Raw genomic sequence first — 18,169 nt, 5'->3', positions numbered from 1 at the left:
AATGGTTGCTGAACAGTGTATAAATTACCGCACATTCATGCTTGACTTGCCTCTTTCCAATATACACGAGCTTGTGTTCCATCTGTCCTTATGAAATCCAATGAACAGAATTCAGTCAGCAATGCAACCATTCGGGCTACACACTCACACACAGATATCCACATATACACAAACACACATATCTACCCTTCTATTTAACTGGACTTGAGTGGTATTGCACTGTATAGCCGAATGGCCAAGGACCATTTTTGCTACCAAATTTTCCAAAAAGACCATCTTTTGGTGACTCAAACCGGCACTTACTGGATTGTTATATTTTAGTTTATTTGGGGTCACATTTCTTTTTTAATACACAAACTTTCTGATTTAAAGAATTTAGTGGCCCAAAAAGACCACCAGAAAAAAAAAAAAATTAGTGTTAAAGGGTGTGTACAGTTCTGGTAGAGGTGAAGATTTAGCTTTTAACGTTTTGTGAGATATTCAGAAACCACTCTATGAGATGTCAAAGAGCATGCAGTTCCAAGGGGTATCAAAAGTTTATTCGATGAAAATCGGTTTTGAAATGGCTGAGATATCCAAAAACAAAGTGAAACAAAGAGATACTAATAAAGTTGGGGCATGTCGCCTTTTATTATTAGCACTTTTTTGGATATCTCAGCCATTTGAAACCCAATTTTCATCAAATAAACATTGAATCCTTCTTAAAATTACATGCTCTTTCATATTTCATAAGAGGCTTTTCATTATCTCACTTAGGAATGTTCAAAACATGAATCCCTACCTCAACCAGTACTGTACAGTCCCTTTAAGGTTTAATTGATATCATATAGGGCCTACATATTACACGTACAGTGTACAGGGTTTGACATTGGATGTGGCCCGGGACCACAAAAAATTGATATTAGGCCACCAACTTTCAAAAAACATATCTTTTGGAAAATCAGACAATCGATGCAAAAGTGAGGAATTTGTTAAGTTTTGGTGTTGTAATGACTGGATAAAGAGACTACTAGAATTCATGACATCATGTGTGGACAACAATAATGAAAATAAAAGAAGAATTTGACAAAAATGCATTTATCATGAAAATTATGTATTCCACCAACTTGTTACCGACATAATTAATGTTCAGGGTAATATCATTCCCCCTGCTTTCTGAAACAGGTTAGTCAAGTGCTCTTTCATTAAACTAGAAACAAGAAAATATGTTGAATTTTCTTTACATTTTCTTTATGTTGTTGTCCATATATGATGTCATAAGCAGTAGTCTCCTTATCCAGTCATTACAACACCAAAACTTTAAAAATCCATAACTTTTGCATTGATTGTCCGATTTTCCTCAAAACTTTCACTGATGTGTTCCAATGATGTTGCTGCTTTCACTCAATCCACACTGTTCTTTGGGTTTTGATTTCCTTTAATATCTACTTGAGCTTTTGGTCAGCTTGGTCTGTGTCTGAATGGTTATGTGTGTGTGTGTGTGTGCGTGTGTGTGTCTGGTGGTGGCTATTTCAACTCCTTCAGTGATGAGCAACACACCCACACAATAAAAGAAATAGTTATACGATTGCTCTGCCTTACTCAAAAAAGTTTATTTGTCAGAATGATCAAACTAATCATAAACTTCAACTTGAAAATAAAGTTCATCATAGTTTGCAATCAGTGAAAAAACCTGATGCCATTAACGTTTATAATAATCATCACAACAGTCAACAGAAATGAAGCCACCACAGTGTGTTTAACAAAAGTATTGAAATCATAACTGCATACAATCTGGTTACACTGAAGTCGTGTTTTTACGGCCAGAGGCAAATGTGCATACATGTATGTGGCAAACACATTCATTAACACTGAGCAAATGACTGGACAAAGCAATATCTAAATAAAAGCATGTACCTGCAATTTTCAAAATGCTTCTTTTTTTTTTTAAAGATGTGAATTTCATAGAAATTCCTTGACAACAAGTGCAGGGTGCAGTGTGCAAAAGATATCTACAATGTTGTATGTGTACACAGTATATCAATCTACACAAGCTTTGTTCACAGCAGATGGCATGGCTACTGCTAATGCACTCACATTTGATGCAAGAGACATTTGTACAATTTCTAGCACCTTGATAACAGGCAAATGAGATAAACATTAAATTCATACATATCACTCTGGGGCCAATTTCAGCCCCTCGTCATCCTGCTGTCTTTCTTTTTTCTTTTTTTAATCACTGGGCTGCACATGTTGTAATATTCTGAGCATGGAAAGTTCTCTAAAACAACAACAAAAAAGAGGAAAAACATACTTTTTGGTCGCTACTACCAGTAACTGTAGGTCAGGGTAGAAAACTGGACCACTTGATTAGAAACATCTTGGCTATCATAATTCATTGACAAATGACATTAAATCAAGCAACCAGTACTGAATCTCCTGTGTATTGACAATTAAAATTTCTCTGAGTAAGGAGGCACAATGCCGAGAAAGGCCAATGCAACTGATTAATTTCATCATTAAATAAAAAAAAAAGGTCACAAATTTTTTGATATATCAGCATATTCGCTTGATATGTATTTGCCTTTCTAAATGGTGACTGTGCATGTGATGTACCTAGAAAATAAATTTGTTTTGACAAATGCTGCTGAAAGTATAAATCTTGTAGATCAAATTCAAACAAAACACAAGCCCTTGGGGACAGTCTAACTCACAGAAAAATTGATTCTGAATCTACAATTACATTTAGACAGGCTGCCATACCCAAATACACACCTGTGTGCATGAGAAGGACTGTGAACTAGTGTGTGTGGTTTGCATGAGGGCGATAACTATAACTCTAAAACCTTTATATGACCGCCAAATCTATTTTTTCACCTAGGTTATTCTTCCTACAGTTTGTTGGTTTTTTTTTACATTAAGCAGGCAATGACATTTTGCATTAAAATAGACCCCTAGACTTTTGCATTTGAATGTCTATACATTGGTTATGCTGCGTAGTAGATAGTTTCAGAATTTATAGTGCATTAATTCTACACAGAGGGGATATTGTAATGCAATTACATCACAGCGTTACTTGAATATGTGAGTCTACTATGTCTTCATTCTTGTTAAATGTACTATTTGGGGGTTTTTCAGAATATTGGTTCATCTGCTCAGGGACCACAATAAATTCCACAAATCAATACATGGCACTATCGATTCATGAACTACATTATGTAAAATTACATAAATTGTCTGAAATGCCCCTTTAAATTTCATCAATATTTATAGGCAGAGTCAACACATTATTGAAAATGAGGATGAGCTGCCAAACAGATGTCATTCAAGTCACCTTCCCGGTAGGCAAAAGAGAGCAAATACACATAGGAACATGATTACCGATACACATCTTTTGAAATACACTACAAGAATTGAATATTACAGTCATACTAGGTACTTACATACATAATTACAGAACCATTAACAAAACAAAATACCAAAAGACTACAAGAATCATCATCAATCTTACAGTTGGCATGTGTGGATTCAAAACATACACCTGTACTACATAGTGGGATAAACTGAATGCAGTAGCCTTGAAAGATATGTTTTGTTATATCTATCTTTCATTTGGCCTCAAAAGGTGTTTAACCACAAGATAGATGACCTACTTTGCAAATTAGGGGACGTTAAACAGAGACAGTTTCAATGTAACTACAAATAATTATGATGCAATAAAACATACAAAAACAAAAATCCCCAGAACAAATGCATTATCAATACTACTAAAAGATACTGATAGTGACGATGATGATGATGATGATGATGATGATAATAAGAAATATCACACAAATTTGGAAACTATCCTTAGGGTATTTACTCCAAAATCATGTGAATAACATGCTCTGACAAATAATGAAATGTCCCAAGAACTGTTAACACATATCAAACATCAAAGACGGTACATCAACTGAGTGTACATATTAAACATGAAATCCACTACTCATGACATGGTTGACCTAGACTGTTGGACTTCACTTTACAAATCGTTACTTCTGTCCCCCGAGGTAAAATGAGCCAATACGGACATCATGAAGGTATGGGAATGAGAGCTGCAATGACTAGAATTGTTGTTGCTTTTTTCTCTCTTATACGAAATGTTGCACTAAACCCAGGTACTTATTTATGTTTATCGTATGCTCTAAGGTTAATGCGACAGCCACAAAGAAAATGTCTCTGTTAAAGGTCCACACCTTACAAACGAGGTCATCTTTCAGCATGTGATAACAACTCAAGACTGTATCTTTTTTCTTTTTTTTTATATGAATGCCTAAATCATCAACCATTTTAAATTCAAATCCCCCTTTGTTGGTACACACATCCACACTTGGCAAGTTTATCACACCTCTCAATCTCACTTTGGTTGAGTATTTCATTCATTTCACATTTATACACATTTCTGAAAAAGTGGATCTATCAAAGATGAATGGCAGGCAGGGGCAACAAAAGCATGTAGAATTCTATCAACTTTACACAAGCCAGAAACCTGCTTAAATCAATGCTCCTATCTATACAACTAATATTTCCTGGTGCGTAGAAAACAAAACCAAGAAACAAAGAAGACTGATTATGTGCGAGTCTCCATACTTTTTTTTTTTCAGTGGTCAGTAATGATAGAACTAATGATACAATCCTGGCCTTTGCTAAAATATACAAGGCACTACACAACTTTATCTACGACCAATGCAATATTATGCAATGCTCTCAAGCAATGGGATAAACAGACATAAAAATAAGACACTCACACTGCACAAAAAACACTTGAGATATTTAAGACTTATACCCCATTCCATAGAGATATTTTTCTCATCGGTCATTCGTCAGAAGCAAAGTTATTTGCTTTTGGCCACCAACCTAAGTGTATCGGATCGCAGTCTGATGAATCCGACTTGCCTTGGTCGACTATCAAGTCAGCGTCAGACATGTTGGGCGAGGATCTAATGAGGCAAGATGTTCCGATGAGAATCACGCGTGACATGTCTGGCACTCACTGACCTGATAGTTGGCCAACACAAGTTGGATACGTCAGACTGCGATCCGATACACTTCTGTTGGTGGCCAAAAGCAAATAACTTTACTTACGACGAGTGACCGATGAGAAAACAAAAAATCTTTGAGGAATTAATAGGGGTATTACTCTCCCTCTCTTTGGAAACCTGGACAACATGCCTTTTTTTTATGACTCCTTCTGCAGGTATTTTCAATTGCTTCGACAGTCATGCCTGTAAATGTTTTGATGCAACACCTGTGATCTGCACTGAACATATCCCACACAAGTTGTTTTTGTTTTTTTTTTACCTCAGACATTTCACTTATTCACCTCATCATGGATGGAAATGTGCACCAACTACATGTATATTATCACAACCCTCACTCTCTAAAATCTGCCCCCCCCCCCCCCTCATGAAAATAACATCCAAAGCACTCGTGATCTATAGCATTTTTGGATTGTCATCATTCGTACATTGTTAGTGTGGGAGTCTCTTACCACAGGCTATCAATTCACAAGAATACAGATACACACCATTTTGAAAAATACTGAACAATAACTCATAACCTTTGTTTTGTACAAGAAGTGAAGACAAATTTTTTCCTTGTTTTTGTACAAACTGGAAGCATCCTTTGTTTAGTTTTGCCATTTATAGGTCATGAAAGATACATTTTAATCACTATTCTCCACATCTTTCAAGACCTTATACTGTACACTAGATATGATTTAACTGCTTATATCATGTAAAATAATCCCTGATTAAATAGTCGCATTCTTGCTTTGATACAAACATAAGCCCATTTACTCAAGCACAAAATGGCCTAATAAGGCCAATTTTACCTTGTAAGAATGTCTCCTTTACCACGAGTCCTTGAACAAATGTCATTTCTTATCATGAACATGACTCTGGAGAAACCCTCCTTTCAGAAAATGTAAAATCACTAAAACTATCATTCTTTAAACACAATGTCAAGAGCTCTCTACAATCAACTTCACAATGACCAGGACCAAGAGGCTGTGTAAAAAAAAATAAATAAATAAAAAAATGAGGATGCCACGACAGCTGAATGGCCTCCATGTTGACTATCTCAAGGAATCCCTTTTTCCACCTTTCTTTCTTTCTTAACACTCCTGACTAATTTGCAAAATTAACCATGTCTTCTTCAACTGTCATAATTCCAAGAGTACCTCTCTTTCTCTTTGGGATAATTCTCCACGATGAAAATGTCTTGGTAAATGGAGGTTGGCATGGTGCAGTTAACCACAGTAACCACAGTAACCACAGTAACCTCAAATGCATAATATTTGCACTTTGCTTCCTTGATATCTTTCAATACAAACAGACCCTTGGGGCCATTTAAGGCTCTTTTCTTTTTTAATACTAAATTCACCCTGGACTACACTTATAAACATTAATGTGATTAAACTAAGAGGAATTTAGGGCATTTTCTAATGCTAGGTATTATCTACTATAACACTATGTGCTAATCATCTAGTTTCTTTCTTGCACTACTGTACTTCCTAATTTTTTCCCCTTTACCTATCAGCTATCATATTCTGTCTTTACCTCTGTGTGTGTGCAAGGACATTATTTTAATCAAATTTTGACATCACTTTTATCAAATCATACCTGCAATTTGTTCATGACATTCCAATGCCACGCATTGTGACCATCATCATCAGTCAAAACATACAGATGTCTGGATTTAAACCAACAAAACGACACCAAAGTCCATGTTCATCCTATTTTCAGTAGCTTTAATGAATCTCATATCTACATCATTTTACTGTTTAGGCTTTAATGATCGCAGACCACTGTTTTTAATCTACCAATACATTAATACTTAATGCTCTTCTCCTTGCTTCACAGCATGTCAGTTTGGTAATGCTAATCTCATTTCAGTTTGCTCATATTCATAACACCATCCAAACCTAAATTGATCATTTGTACATGGCTTCCTCTTCTGAAGGCTTTCAAAAAGAAATAAAAACCAATAACCATGAGCACAAAGGCATATCAACATGCTAGATGCTTAAAGAGATATCTAAATGTGTACTACAGCTGAGATAGATTATTTTTTTTTTGAAGAGGTGTGTGCATAACAAATAACTACTTGAAAATGACCTTGAAGCTTGCTGACAAAATATGGCTCTAGCTGGCATTTTCACAGAAATTTATCAAAAATGAATGACATTAGAAAAATAAAGCAAATCAAAACTTGAGGAATTACCACATTTCCTGTGTGAATCCAGGACAGCATGAACTCTTGGACCCTCTTCCAAAAATACAACGTGGAGTGATTAACATTTTTCTATCAAAAGGAGATAATTCCTGCACAAATCTGTCTTCAAAAACAACAATATCATGTTCTGAAAAACAAACAGCATTGGATACAGACTTCCTTTACACTCCTACGGCGTCTGAACAAACTTGAAACGTGCATCCAAGCACGGATCTTTCAATATCTCAACCGACTGACAGAAAAGGAAATGTGATATTTACAATTATGACACATCCGCAATCAACATATGATTCCTCCACTGATGGATTCTGGTCCAGGCGATTTCAATTCTCCTTCTTATCTGTCTCTTGGGCTGACTCCTCCTCGTCCGAGTAGTCTGTTGGTTCTTCACCAGGTTTCAACAGCTTCCCGATGTAGTCATACTTCTCTGCAAGAATTACAAATGCATTGAATCTTATCATCAACCTGACATATATAGTCATAATCCATCAATACTTGAAGATCAAGGCTGACTTTAATGAAGACAACTACACTGTTCAAACAGGTCAGGGTCCAGGACTTCTGTAAAGGGGAGGTGCCTTTGCAAAATCAAAGGGGAGGGGGGTAAACGCACCCCTTCCCACAATTAAAAAAAAAAAAAATTCTTGTGTTTTAACCAAAAATACCTGGGGCGTTTTCACGGTGCGCCCTCCTCTGGATCAGCCACTGCAGGTGGTCATGACATATAGGTTGCTATGTATATACAGGAATTTGAAGATGCTTAAATCCAGGGGGGCTTTAATTACTGGAAATTAAATGCTATGCGCATGTGCCCTCTAAGACAGGTTTTATCTGATTTTGTACATTGTATGGAAGTCACTTGCAACTGAAAAAAAAGTGTTCTTGCATTTAAAGGCAATATCTTTCAACATGCTTTGTTGTAATGTACCTGAGCATTAGATGTTATATCCTGGAGATAATTTGGTTTCAATTCAAATCATCGACTGTATTTCTAATTAGCAGCCAGTCTTCTCCTTCAGCTTTTGTTTTCCAGCATTTGGACAATGCCGGATCCCTGTACATATTAATGAGCATGCACAGTTATGTGCCCTAACGTCATTGTGAGTGAATTTGGTGCCCATGCGATTCAGTAGTAGAGTAGACAACCGAGTCATCCAAAATGTCGATCTCAACATAAAAAATTCTAGCTTATAAGCTAAAAAAAAAAAGCAGAGGGTCAAAAATGGGGTGTAATTTACAGGTACGTGTACAGTGTATATTTCCCTCTAATCTGTGGCTATAATGTCTGGTAAGCACATTCATGTGAGTTACGGCGCAAGGCAGATATAATGTACACTGAAGTCTACATCCAGGGGTTACATAATGGCTGACCTCACTATTTACTCTGTTCCTAGGCTTTTATGTCTGCCACACACTCTGACCGGACATGGGAGTCCATACCTGTAAACTGCATATCCCATTCTCGTACGCTGTCCCGCTGCTCGGACGTGAGATCTGAGAGGTCATCGAACTCATCCTTGAGAGTGTCCTTGTCCAGCGAGAAGGTCGCCAGGGCTCTCGAGGCATCGTGACCAGCAAACACACCATAGGGGCCCTCTGTGGAACACAGCAGAAGTGGAAAAATGATGGGATAAGAAAGTTCTATTGGGGTTTTTGTGTACATTGTATGTATCACCTTTGTCATCATTTTCTCTGGTTACCGACACATGCACATAACTTCAGCCCTTTCGGCGCCAGAGACTTTGGGCGGTGCGTACAATGCTGTAGGATTGTCTTATCCAATCAGCACGCAACGCACAAGGGGTTAATGCACACTTTCACACTAAACTGCCCTCAATGGAAATGGGTTAACCATGGCCATTTAAAGTAGTACATACATGTGTATGAATAATCTGTATACGTGCATCATGCTGCCACGGTACTAGTACAAGTCGGTGCATCAAACATGAAGATTGTTTGACAAACACTTCAAACGTTTATCATGTGTTCAACTTCACTCAAAGAAGAAGCAAAGAAAAAAAAATGGGAGCATTCACATGTCAAAGCAAGGAGGTTTTATACATGGAGTTCCAACTGGCTGTAATTTATTCAAACAGTTGTCAGATTTCTATTGATGTACAAAAGAATTCCACAGGTGCACTTGTGCCTTTGATGATCGATGTTCCACGCCGCCATCTTGCTGAGCAATCTAAAGATTCATTTTGAACGTTATCATAATGTTGGCCATATTTTGCTTATCTATTTATTAAATGAAATGAAGTTTCACTTTTAATAAAGCATGTAAAACAAAAGTCAATTCTGTTCAGAAATTTGCACAAAAGTGTAAATCAGAGCTGTATTATGTGAAAATGTTTAAAACTGTACCATCCTGGAAAGCTGGTTTTATCACTTTTCGACTTAATTTCCCCAAATGAAACTAACATGTAATAATCTTCAAGTATAATTCTTTATTGATAGATATATCAGATTAGTGCCCGCGTATGCCCAGTCGAGTAATTTTCATTTACATTTCAGCATTTTTTCCTCAATTTCTGTTCGCGCATCCTCGTGTCTGTACCACCTAGCTTTTATAAGAAGGGATAGCGAAAAGTAATTACGGTACCATCACAAAGACATATCTTCCTTTGAAAGTGGCTGGTGATTATGCAATGAGACACGAGCCAATTGTCTTCGTATCGGCACAGCAGATCCTGTTTGGCACATGCTTCAAATATTTTTGAGCGGCGGCTTTGAACATAGATCAAAGGGAATATTAAACTCTGTTGTTACTCCATCTCTTCAACCTCCTTGGTCAAAGTTACATTGTATGATGAAATACCAGACAGCACTAGATATTTTACAGGGATACAGTGATGACATATGGTACTGAAATGAGATGTCATGGAATATCACATAATTTCAAGTTTCCTCAGCTTAGTGTGCATTTAAAGGAGAATCCTGCACTGTTTAGCAACATAGATACAAAATATCTAGGACTGATCTAAATAGTGGTTGCTCACCTGGAACTCAGGGTGATTTTCAGACTTTTACATTTGAACAACTAGAAATTGGTTATACAACTGTACTGGGTACAGAGTTTCAGAATTTATAGTGATGGGAATAAGGAACAAGAATATTTTCAAGATTTAACAAATCACAATGAACAAGGATGATATACATAAGTACGGTAGCAGCTTCATCCTTAACTATACACAACACAGTCGCTGTAAACAGCGTCTGGGCTGTGTATACAGTTACTTCATCCTAAGAATGCATGAGTGGGTGCTCAAGGAAGCAGAACAAAAAAAGGAAGCGTGCATAAATTCTACACAGGTGACCTTATTAAGCAAGCGATATTGTACATTGTTACATTTCCGAAATACATGTAATTAGTATGTGAGCCTCCTATTCACACATTCTTTCTTTGTGCCTCCTATTCATACATTCTTTCGGTGAGCCTCCACTCATGCATTCTTCTGGTGAAGCTGCTATTCCATCATCCTTGTTCAGTGTAATTTGATTTACACCTAGGTTCTACAGTCAGAGTATTGGTTTCTCTCCTCAAAGATCACAATAAATTCCACAAATCTAAACACGGAGCTGTCGATTTACATTTATTGTAAGTACTACATGATGTGAAATCATGAAAATTGCCTGGACTTCCCCTTTTTAACTTCACTTCAGTACATCTGTACAAAATGCACGTGTATAGGGTGTAGTGTGTTGTTGTTTCGTGTGTGATAGACAGAGAGAAAAAAAGGCAAATAATTGGTATAAACCAATGAACCAATGGGGAAAAAAAAAAGGTTTGTCGTAAAATTTCACAGTGTGCTTGTTGTTCAATATAATGATGTAAGTAAAACATGTTAAAGTTTAATAGCAGGGGTCCATATTTCGTTGCCTGATGTAAACTTGCTAGGGCCCTTCTGCTGGGCAAGCGATGACTGTTGCCATCAGAAGGGTCATAAGCATTGTGACTTAATACATGTTGTAATGCTAAGCTCAGAAGAGGATTATTATGCAGAACAAATGAATAAGGTTTGTTCTAGTGATGAAATTTCCCAAAGTAAAACACTGCTGTAACATTCCTTTTATTGCTGTTATGTTTCTGGGTGTCGTAGGTTGTAGCACATGTGTTGTACTTGTTGGTACAGTTATCATTGATTTAAATATAGCTGAGTATGTTTTTTGCAAAGCCCACATATTGGATGTCTGTAGTGTGATTAGCACAGGCTTATACCAGCCACCAACCAAGCAAGAATCACATTTAAATGGGAGAGAAGTTTGTCTACCAACCCTCTCGATTAAGCAGGGCCATTGTACTATATCTCCCACCCAGTTTCTCTTGAGAGCAACAATGTTTAACTTCAGTCTTTTCATGGTAGTCAAATTAGCCCCCTATGCCTGGGTCAGGTACAATGTACATTGTACATAGTTACACATATCTAAAGTGCTCACAACTTTAGCACATTATGCACAACTTCAGTCATACACAATACAAGGCAATTCTAGAATTCAACTGCTCATGAAATTCTTGAACACCTCCAGTCGAAGAAAGTACAAAGGTCATCCCTGAGAGCCTACTTGCCGGATCAAAAAAATTAATGAGAGCCAAGAATCTGTGACAAATCCCAGAGGCAAACTCAAGATAAATTGTTTGCTCTGGTAGCAATGGCATTATGGGTGATCAGGCTGTGAGGGTGATCAGGCTATCTTTGCCTGTGGTTGGAGATAATACAGTCAAGTACCCTTTGAACCCCCTTTCCTGGTGTTGGCAATCTTGAAACAGTGTGTGATTGAGCAGCATAATGCATTTAGCAAAGTTTACATTGGAGTGCAATCAGCGTTGCAATGGCTGGTCTGGTTGCTGAATATTCATTTTAAAACCCATCAAGTCCCCTGGGGTATTTTACTGCAGAAATTATAATGTCATCATCATTAAATTGGTACTTTTGAATTTCACTGCATATCTTACCTTGGAGAAACATTAGACAGAAATGGTTACATTAAATCTGCACAAAATCAAAAGGACATACCATATTACAAAAATTTGTCAATCTGAGAGAGAAACTGGAAGGCCAGTCTTCGAAATTGTGTTGGCAATATGCAATTGATGCAAATCTAGCAGCTCAGACATTTAAAATTCTGCTACTAAAACAAACAATTATAGGAACAGCAAGGGGCTAAAACAAAATATATTTCCTCCTCCTTTGGAAACACTCACACAATACATGTATATTTAATGCACAATTTGTAGGTAGTAAGGAGATATGATAAAAAGAAACTGTACAAAATCACTATGTGCTGTCTAGGACTTGATGGATTGAAGCTGTATATTCCTGTGTGTGACAAACACATAGCCATAATTACAAATGGGAACTGAAGTCCAGAGTAGAATGCAAGAGCACTTTACTGTTTAAACATTTTATCTCTTTAATGCATCTTTATACTATTTCTTCCACTCCTCCCAAATGCAAATTTGCGCAAGGACTCCATACTTCTAAAGACCCAGTAAAATAGGGATCCATGGAGTGGGAAAGCTGGCCTGACTCAGATATAGTTTGAGAATCCCAAAACAAACTGTGTACAGCTTTATCATTGACTTCTCTGTAAGTTCACATATTCTTTGGGTCTCGTTTTAACTTCAGAGGCAATTGGACTCCAAATCACTGCACGTATTCTTGTCATCCGTCGGAGGAAATTGCATTTGCAAGCAAAGGCAAAATAGTCATAATTATACATTCTGGGTGCTCACATATACTCTTCCCATAGTCTGTAATTTTTGTTTTTGTTTTTGTCTTTTTATTTGGACAGCTTCATGTTTCAAGTAAATATGTTTATCTTCCTGTATGTCTTCACCACCTTCTTTGGTATGATGATTTTCCATATATTCAGTGAGCTTCCTTGTCATAATTTCCCATGCTTCAATACATGCTTTGTTGGCTACATGCTCAACCAAACTTTGATTTGCTAATTCCCGTCTCATACACTCCACAGTATTATCACAACTCCCTTTGCTACAATCAAAAGCTGGCTGCTTATGCTCCACAGCTTGCTGATATTCAAAAAGCGAATCAATCAGACGGCAAACTTGATCACTCTTTTGAAGGTGAAGGACGTACTCAATGTTAACTATGATATCATCATCCATAAAAACTAAATCAAGAACATTTGATTTCTGGCCCTCTCTGTACCTAGTCGGCTGCAGAATATGCTGGGTGAGAAATGCATCCGGAGTTGCTATCAAGAACTGTTGTACTGGGCGATTATCACAAAAGTCTGTAAACTCACAGTCAGATCAGTCAATATCTGGGTAATTAAAATCATCTACTACTACTAGTATGTGATGCTCTCTCCTTAAATGCAAATCTTTTATCAATTTGCACAACTTTTCCTTGTCTAACATCGCAGAAGATGGGCTACAATAACCTCCAATCAAAACTGAAATATATTTGGAGAAAGTCTAAGTACACCACACTGCCTCATTAAAATCTCGAACAAGGTGAACTTCAGATGTTGTAAGCAACTGCTTGGTGTAGACAATAATACCATGGACATCAGGTTTCTCAAGATTACAAAAACTATCATATAGCAATGTTGACAGATTGGGGAAGCAGTGGAAGAGGTGAATTCTTTGCACAAGCTTTAGTGATGACAATACAGTGTGGCGATTGTTGCTGTTTTTGTTTTGTGTTTAGTGGAGTTTCCCATTCTTTTTAGATTTCTGATGCTGAAAAACCTGTAGTTCCAGTTCAGAAAATTTGTTCACTAGGTGAACCAGAGTTGATACATTAGGCCCCTAGACTGCTTCCTGCTCCTTCTGTCAATACACTGTATCTTGATAATTACACTCAAAATCACCTACTACTATAAATACATGATGTTCTTTCCTTACATAAAGATCTTTTATCAACTTGCACAACTTTTCCTTAACATGGTAGAAGAGGAGCTACAATAAAAACCTCCAACCTAAATTAAAATATATTTTGAGAAAGTAAAAGTACATCACGGTGTTACTTTTGTCAAAATCTGTAACAAGGTGAACTTCAGATGCTGCATTCAATATACCATGGACTCCAGCTTTCTGAACGTTACAAAAATATCATATCTTTCAATGTTGACAGACTGGGGAAGCAGCATGGAAAAAAAAAAGTGAATTCTCTGCACAAGCTTCAGTGATGGCAATACATTCTGGATGATGCTGTAAAAACCAGTACAGTAGTTCCAGTTCAGAGAATTTGTTCACCAATGAATCAGAGTTGACATTAGGCTGCTAAACTGCTTCTTGTTCTTCCTGTTTATCTCGATGATTAAAATTACCTACTACTATGAATATTTATTAAAGATCTTTTATAAACCTGTTGAGGACGAGTCCTGAATATACTCGGGCAAGTGTCTATGGGAAATGCGTGTTAGCAAAGTCAGTCTGTCCTCAACGTATTAACTTACACAACTTTTCCTTGTTTAACATGGTAGAAGAGGGGCTACAATAAAAACGTCCAAAAAGTCCAATCACAACTGAATATGGGAGAAAGTTAAAGTAGATTAACTGTGTCTATATAATATCAAAATCTGTTAAATTGTTAACAAGATGAACTTCAGATGCTGCAAGCAACTGCTTGGTGTACCCAGTACACATCATAAATACCACTGACATCAGGTTTCTCAGACTCAGAGTTACAAAAACTAGATGTCTATTTTAGTATCTATACAGGGGCAGATCTGGGTAAAGGGGAGGTGCCTTTACAAAATTAAAGCAAGGGAGGGCACACGCCCCCATTGTTTCCTTTTCTTCTTTGTTTTAACAAAAAATAAAGAGGGGGCACGCCTGCCCGGTGCACCCCCCTCTGGATCCGCCACTGTTTTTACTTTTAACACAAATCTTTCATATGTTGACAGATTGGGGAAGCAGCGTGCATGGAAAAATGAATTCTCTGCACAAGCTTTAAATTTAGTGATGACTGATGACAATACACAGACACAGTCGTGCAGTCTGGATGATGCTGAAAAATGGCAGTGTCAGTGACTGGCAGTGTATAAATAGATTTCTACTATAATTCTAGTTCCACGGTGGGCCAACAAACATCGTTTACCACAGAATGCCTACATGTACACACTCATTAGTACCACATGATGCATACAATATCACAAAGATTAGGGTCTAAACAATAACATGTTACAGACCCTCTATCTGTCTATTGGGCTCTAATTGCTAACAATATTATTGATAGAATTTCTACACCCAGCCTGGGATTTGTCCCAGCACGTAGCCCAGGCCAGGGTGAAATCATCAATCATGCAAGTAGGCAGATTGCGAGACAAACTATGCAGAATACAAACCTGGGCCATAAAATCTTTTTCCTCTCGTGACATCAAAAACTTTGCCGTTTACTGCAATAAGAATTCTACCGTCGTTCTTGACACCGTCATATTCTTTCAGTTCAGACATTTGGAAATCTCGACGCTTCATCTTCGGGAGGGTCGGAGGCTGTGGTGGTTCAGGTGGTGTCCGGTTGCCTCTGACGATCTTGTACAGCAAAAAACCACAGACTGAGAGTAAAGCAAGGTTGATAGGGTTCAAAAATAACTCTCGCATAAGTTCCTCCAGTGCCATGGTAGGTTTTCTTTTGCGTCGGATTGTGTTAAAAAAATATATATGCCTTCGTACGATACCTCGGGAGGTGTATTCACCACTCAGTCATTCTCAACCTCCAAAAGTTTACGTGTACATAAAAGCAGTCAAAATCAAATGCGATTGATTTTGGTACGCGGCGCGGACGTACACAGTACACAGCTTGTGTGGTACATGCATCGAATGGTATATAACGTGGAGGGATATCTCGTATGGTGTGATCTCCGCGATGTACAGAAATTACGTACAACGTACTGTATGCATTTATAGTTACGAGCAATGGTTGAGTATGTAACCGCGGCGTCTGCTGCAGTTTCACGCTGCGCTGCTGGCGCAAAACGATTGCTCGTGTATGTAGCGCGTGTAGACTACTGTACCCCGCCTGATATCGTATGTTACAGCGAGATCGCACGATCTCTGTGGATGATCATTCCATTACTACGTACATGGGATCGGAGAGAGCGTCACACACGTACGTACATCCACATGCGAAGCGACAGTTACACGGTCAAGTAACGGTGCACAGTAAACGCGCGCGCTGATTCCGAACTGAAGATGTAAGCGAGATTCCGAAATCAACCATAAATGTGTCTGAATGGGTGCCCCACACACCCTGAGCTCAATGTCAAAATGTGATGCTGTAAAAGTGTGGATATATCCTGCTATCGAGCGCGCCGGAACATTTAGTCTTTTAGTGAAAAAAAAAAAAAAATATATATATATACTAGTGCTAGTACTAGTAGTTTAGTTTAGTTTAGTTTAGTTTAGTTGTTTGTTTGTTTGTTTGTTTGTTTTTCTTTTCTTTTCTTTTCTTTTCTTTTTTTTTTTTTTTTTTTTTTTGGGGGGGGGGGCAAAATCTCGACGCCGTGGGGGCACATAATGTGACGGTGTGAGATCCTCGGCGAGGGAGAGCAAGCGACCGAGCGGGGGAAGAGTTTTGGAGGGGGATACCCCCCCCCCCCCACACACACACATACATAGTCAGGGATCTTTTTTTTTTTTGTAAAAACAGAGTATAAAAGTCGCGTTTATAGAGCATTTGAAAACAAATTTCTAGGGAATTAAACATTGTAAAAAATCACTGCGAAGGACTATGATCATAACTTATGAAAACTATTCTTCTCTTTCCTTTTTACTCTCTTTCCTTTTGGCATTTTAGCACATTTCTCTCACTGACAATATCACGTTACAAGTTGTGGAAATCATGTTTCTAGTTTAATTCCATCCATAATCCTTTCAGAAACATTTACTTATACAAACGCTATAGGGAGCGAAGCGACTGAGCGCTCAGAATCATCACGTGTTTTCATTAATTTCTCAGAAAGTATATAGGCCTACTCTTTAGTAGTTATCTTAATCAGCAGAGTCCTGTTTTATGAAGAGTTAAAATATTGATTAGGGGGGCCTATAGAGTTAATTTCAACTGTAAGTCTGTGGCAGCCTGTGTGGTAAGGAAATTTATAATCGAATTTAGGCCTATCTTTTGATAAAACGGGGCCCTGCAGTACACATTATTCTTCATGTGATAAAGATTTTATCATTTCGATTTCCAATATTTTCGTATAGGCCTACTTAAAAATTTTCTGTAAACTTATCCTTTATTTTGTATTATGATAAAATCTATGTACTTGTATTCAATTTCTGCATGTAATATATGTATGTTTCTGTTGGAAATGAAGAAATACATGAATGAATGAATGAATGAATTAATGAATGAATGAATGAATGAATGAATGAATGAAAGATGTAATCATGTAAGGTATATGTTTAAAGTAAACCGAGTCCTGACTACAGCCTTCCGTAAACTGATACACGTTGAAAGCTGCTTCTAACGATAATCCATTCTTAATGAGCCGAAACTGTTGGAAATGTTCATGGTAAAGTCAAAGTGTTTCTTGTTCACCATATTTATTGGATATTACCTCGGGTCAGCGCCAGCATGCACTGGTGAGCCCCTTTCACTTTGCCATTCAGTTTTAGTCTGAAACGTGCATGATCGCATTGTTCTAGCAATGAAAGATATTCTTATATTGCTAGAAAGCTTAGAAGAAAAGGAAAATTGAAAGGGTTCACTAAAAGTATGTTTCAGGTGGCACACTCGTCGAAGGAGGCGAGGCTACCATCTAAATGTACTGTAAATGGCACGTTATTGATTTTAGTGGCGAAAATTTCGCATTTTTTAAGTTGAAAATTTATAATTTTCAGACACAAGAAGAGTGCCTTTATTGTTCATTTTGGTCTTTAAAACAAATAATAATTCATTGATTAATTATTTTTACCTTTCGGGGTGCACATTGGAGAGCT

The 18,169-nt window shown here is 37.5% G+C and overlaps 1 protein-coding gene across 1 annotated transcript; it reads right to left on the bottom strand.

The window, feature by feature from the left end:
• Positions 1-5,967: 5,967 nt before the first annotated feature.
• On the bottom strand, positions 5,968-16,120 carry LOC139725028 (membrane-associated progesterone receptor component 1-like). Its single transcript, XM_071636116.1, has 3 exons — positions 15,574-16,120; positions 8,695-8,850; positions 5,968-7,681 (listed from the first exon to the last, which is right to left on the bottom strand). Exons 1-3 carry the CDS (start codon positions 15,845-15,847, stop codon positions 7,578-7,580), a joined length of 534 nt encoding a protein of 177 aa, XP_071492217.1. The 5' UTR covers positions 15,848-16,120; the 3' UTR covers positions 5,968-7,577.
• Positions 16,121-18,169: the final 2,049 nt, after the last annotated feature.

Source organism: Diadema antillarum, unplaced genomic scaffold (assembly GCF_040938485.1).
Source record: "Diadema antillarum isolate AM-2024a unplaced genomic scaffold, OU_Dant_1.0 seq00000009_RagTag, whole genome shotgun sequence".
Classification (NCBI taxonomy): Eukaryota; Metazoa; Echinodermata; class Echinoidea; order Diadematoida; family Diadematidae; genus Diadema; species Diadema antillarum.
This window is presented reverse-complemented; position numbering and strand designations above follow the sequence as displayed.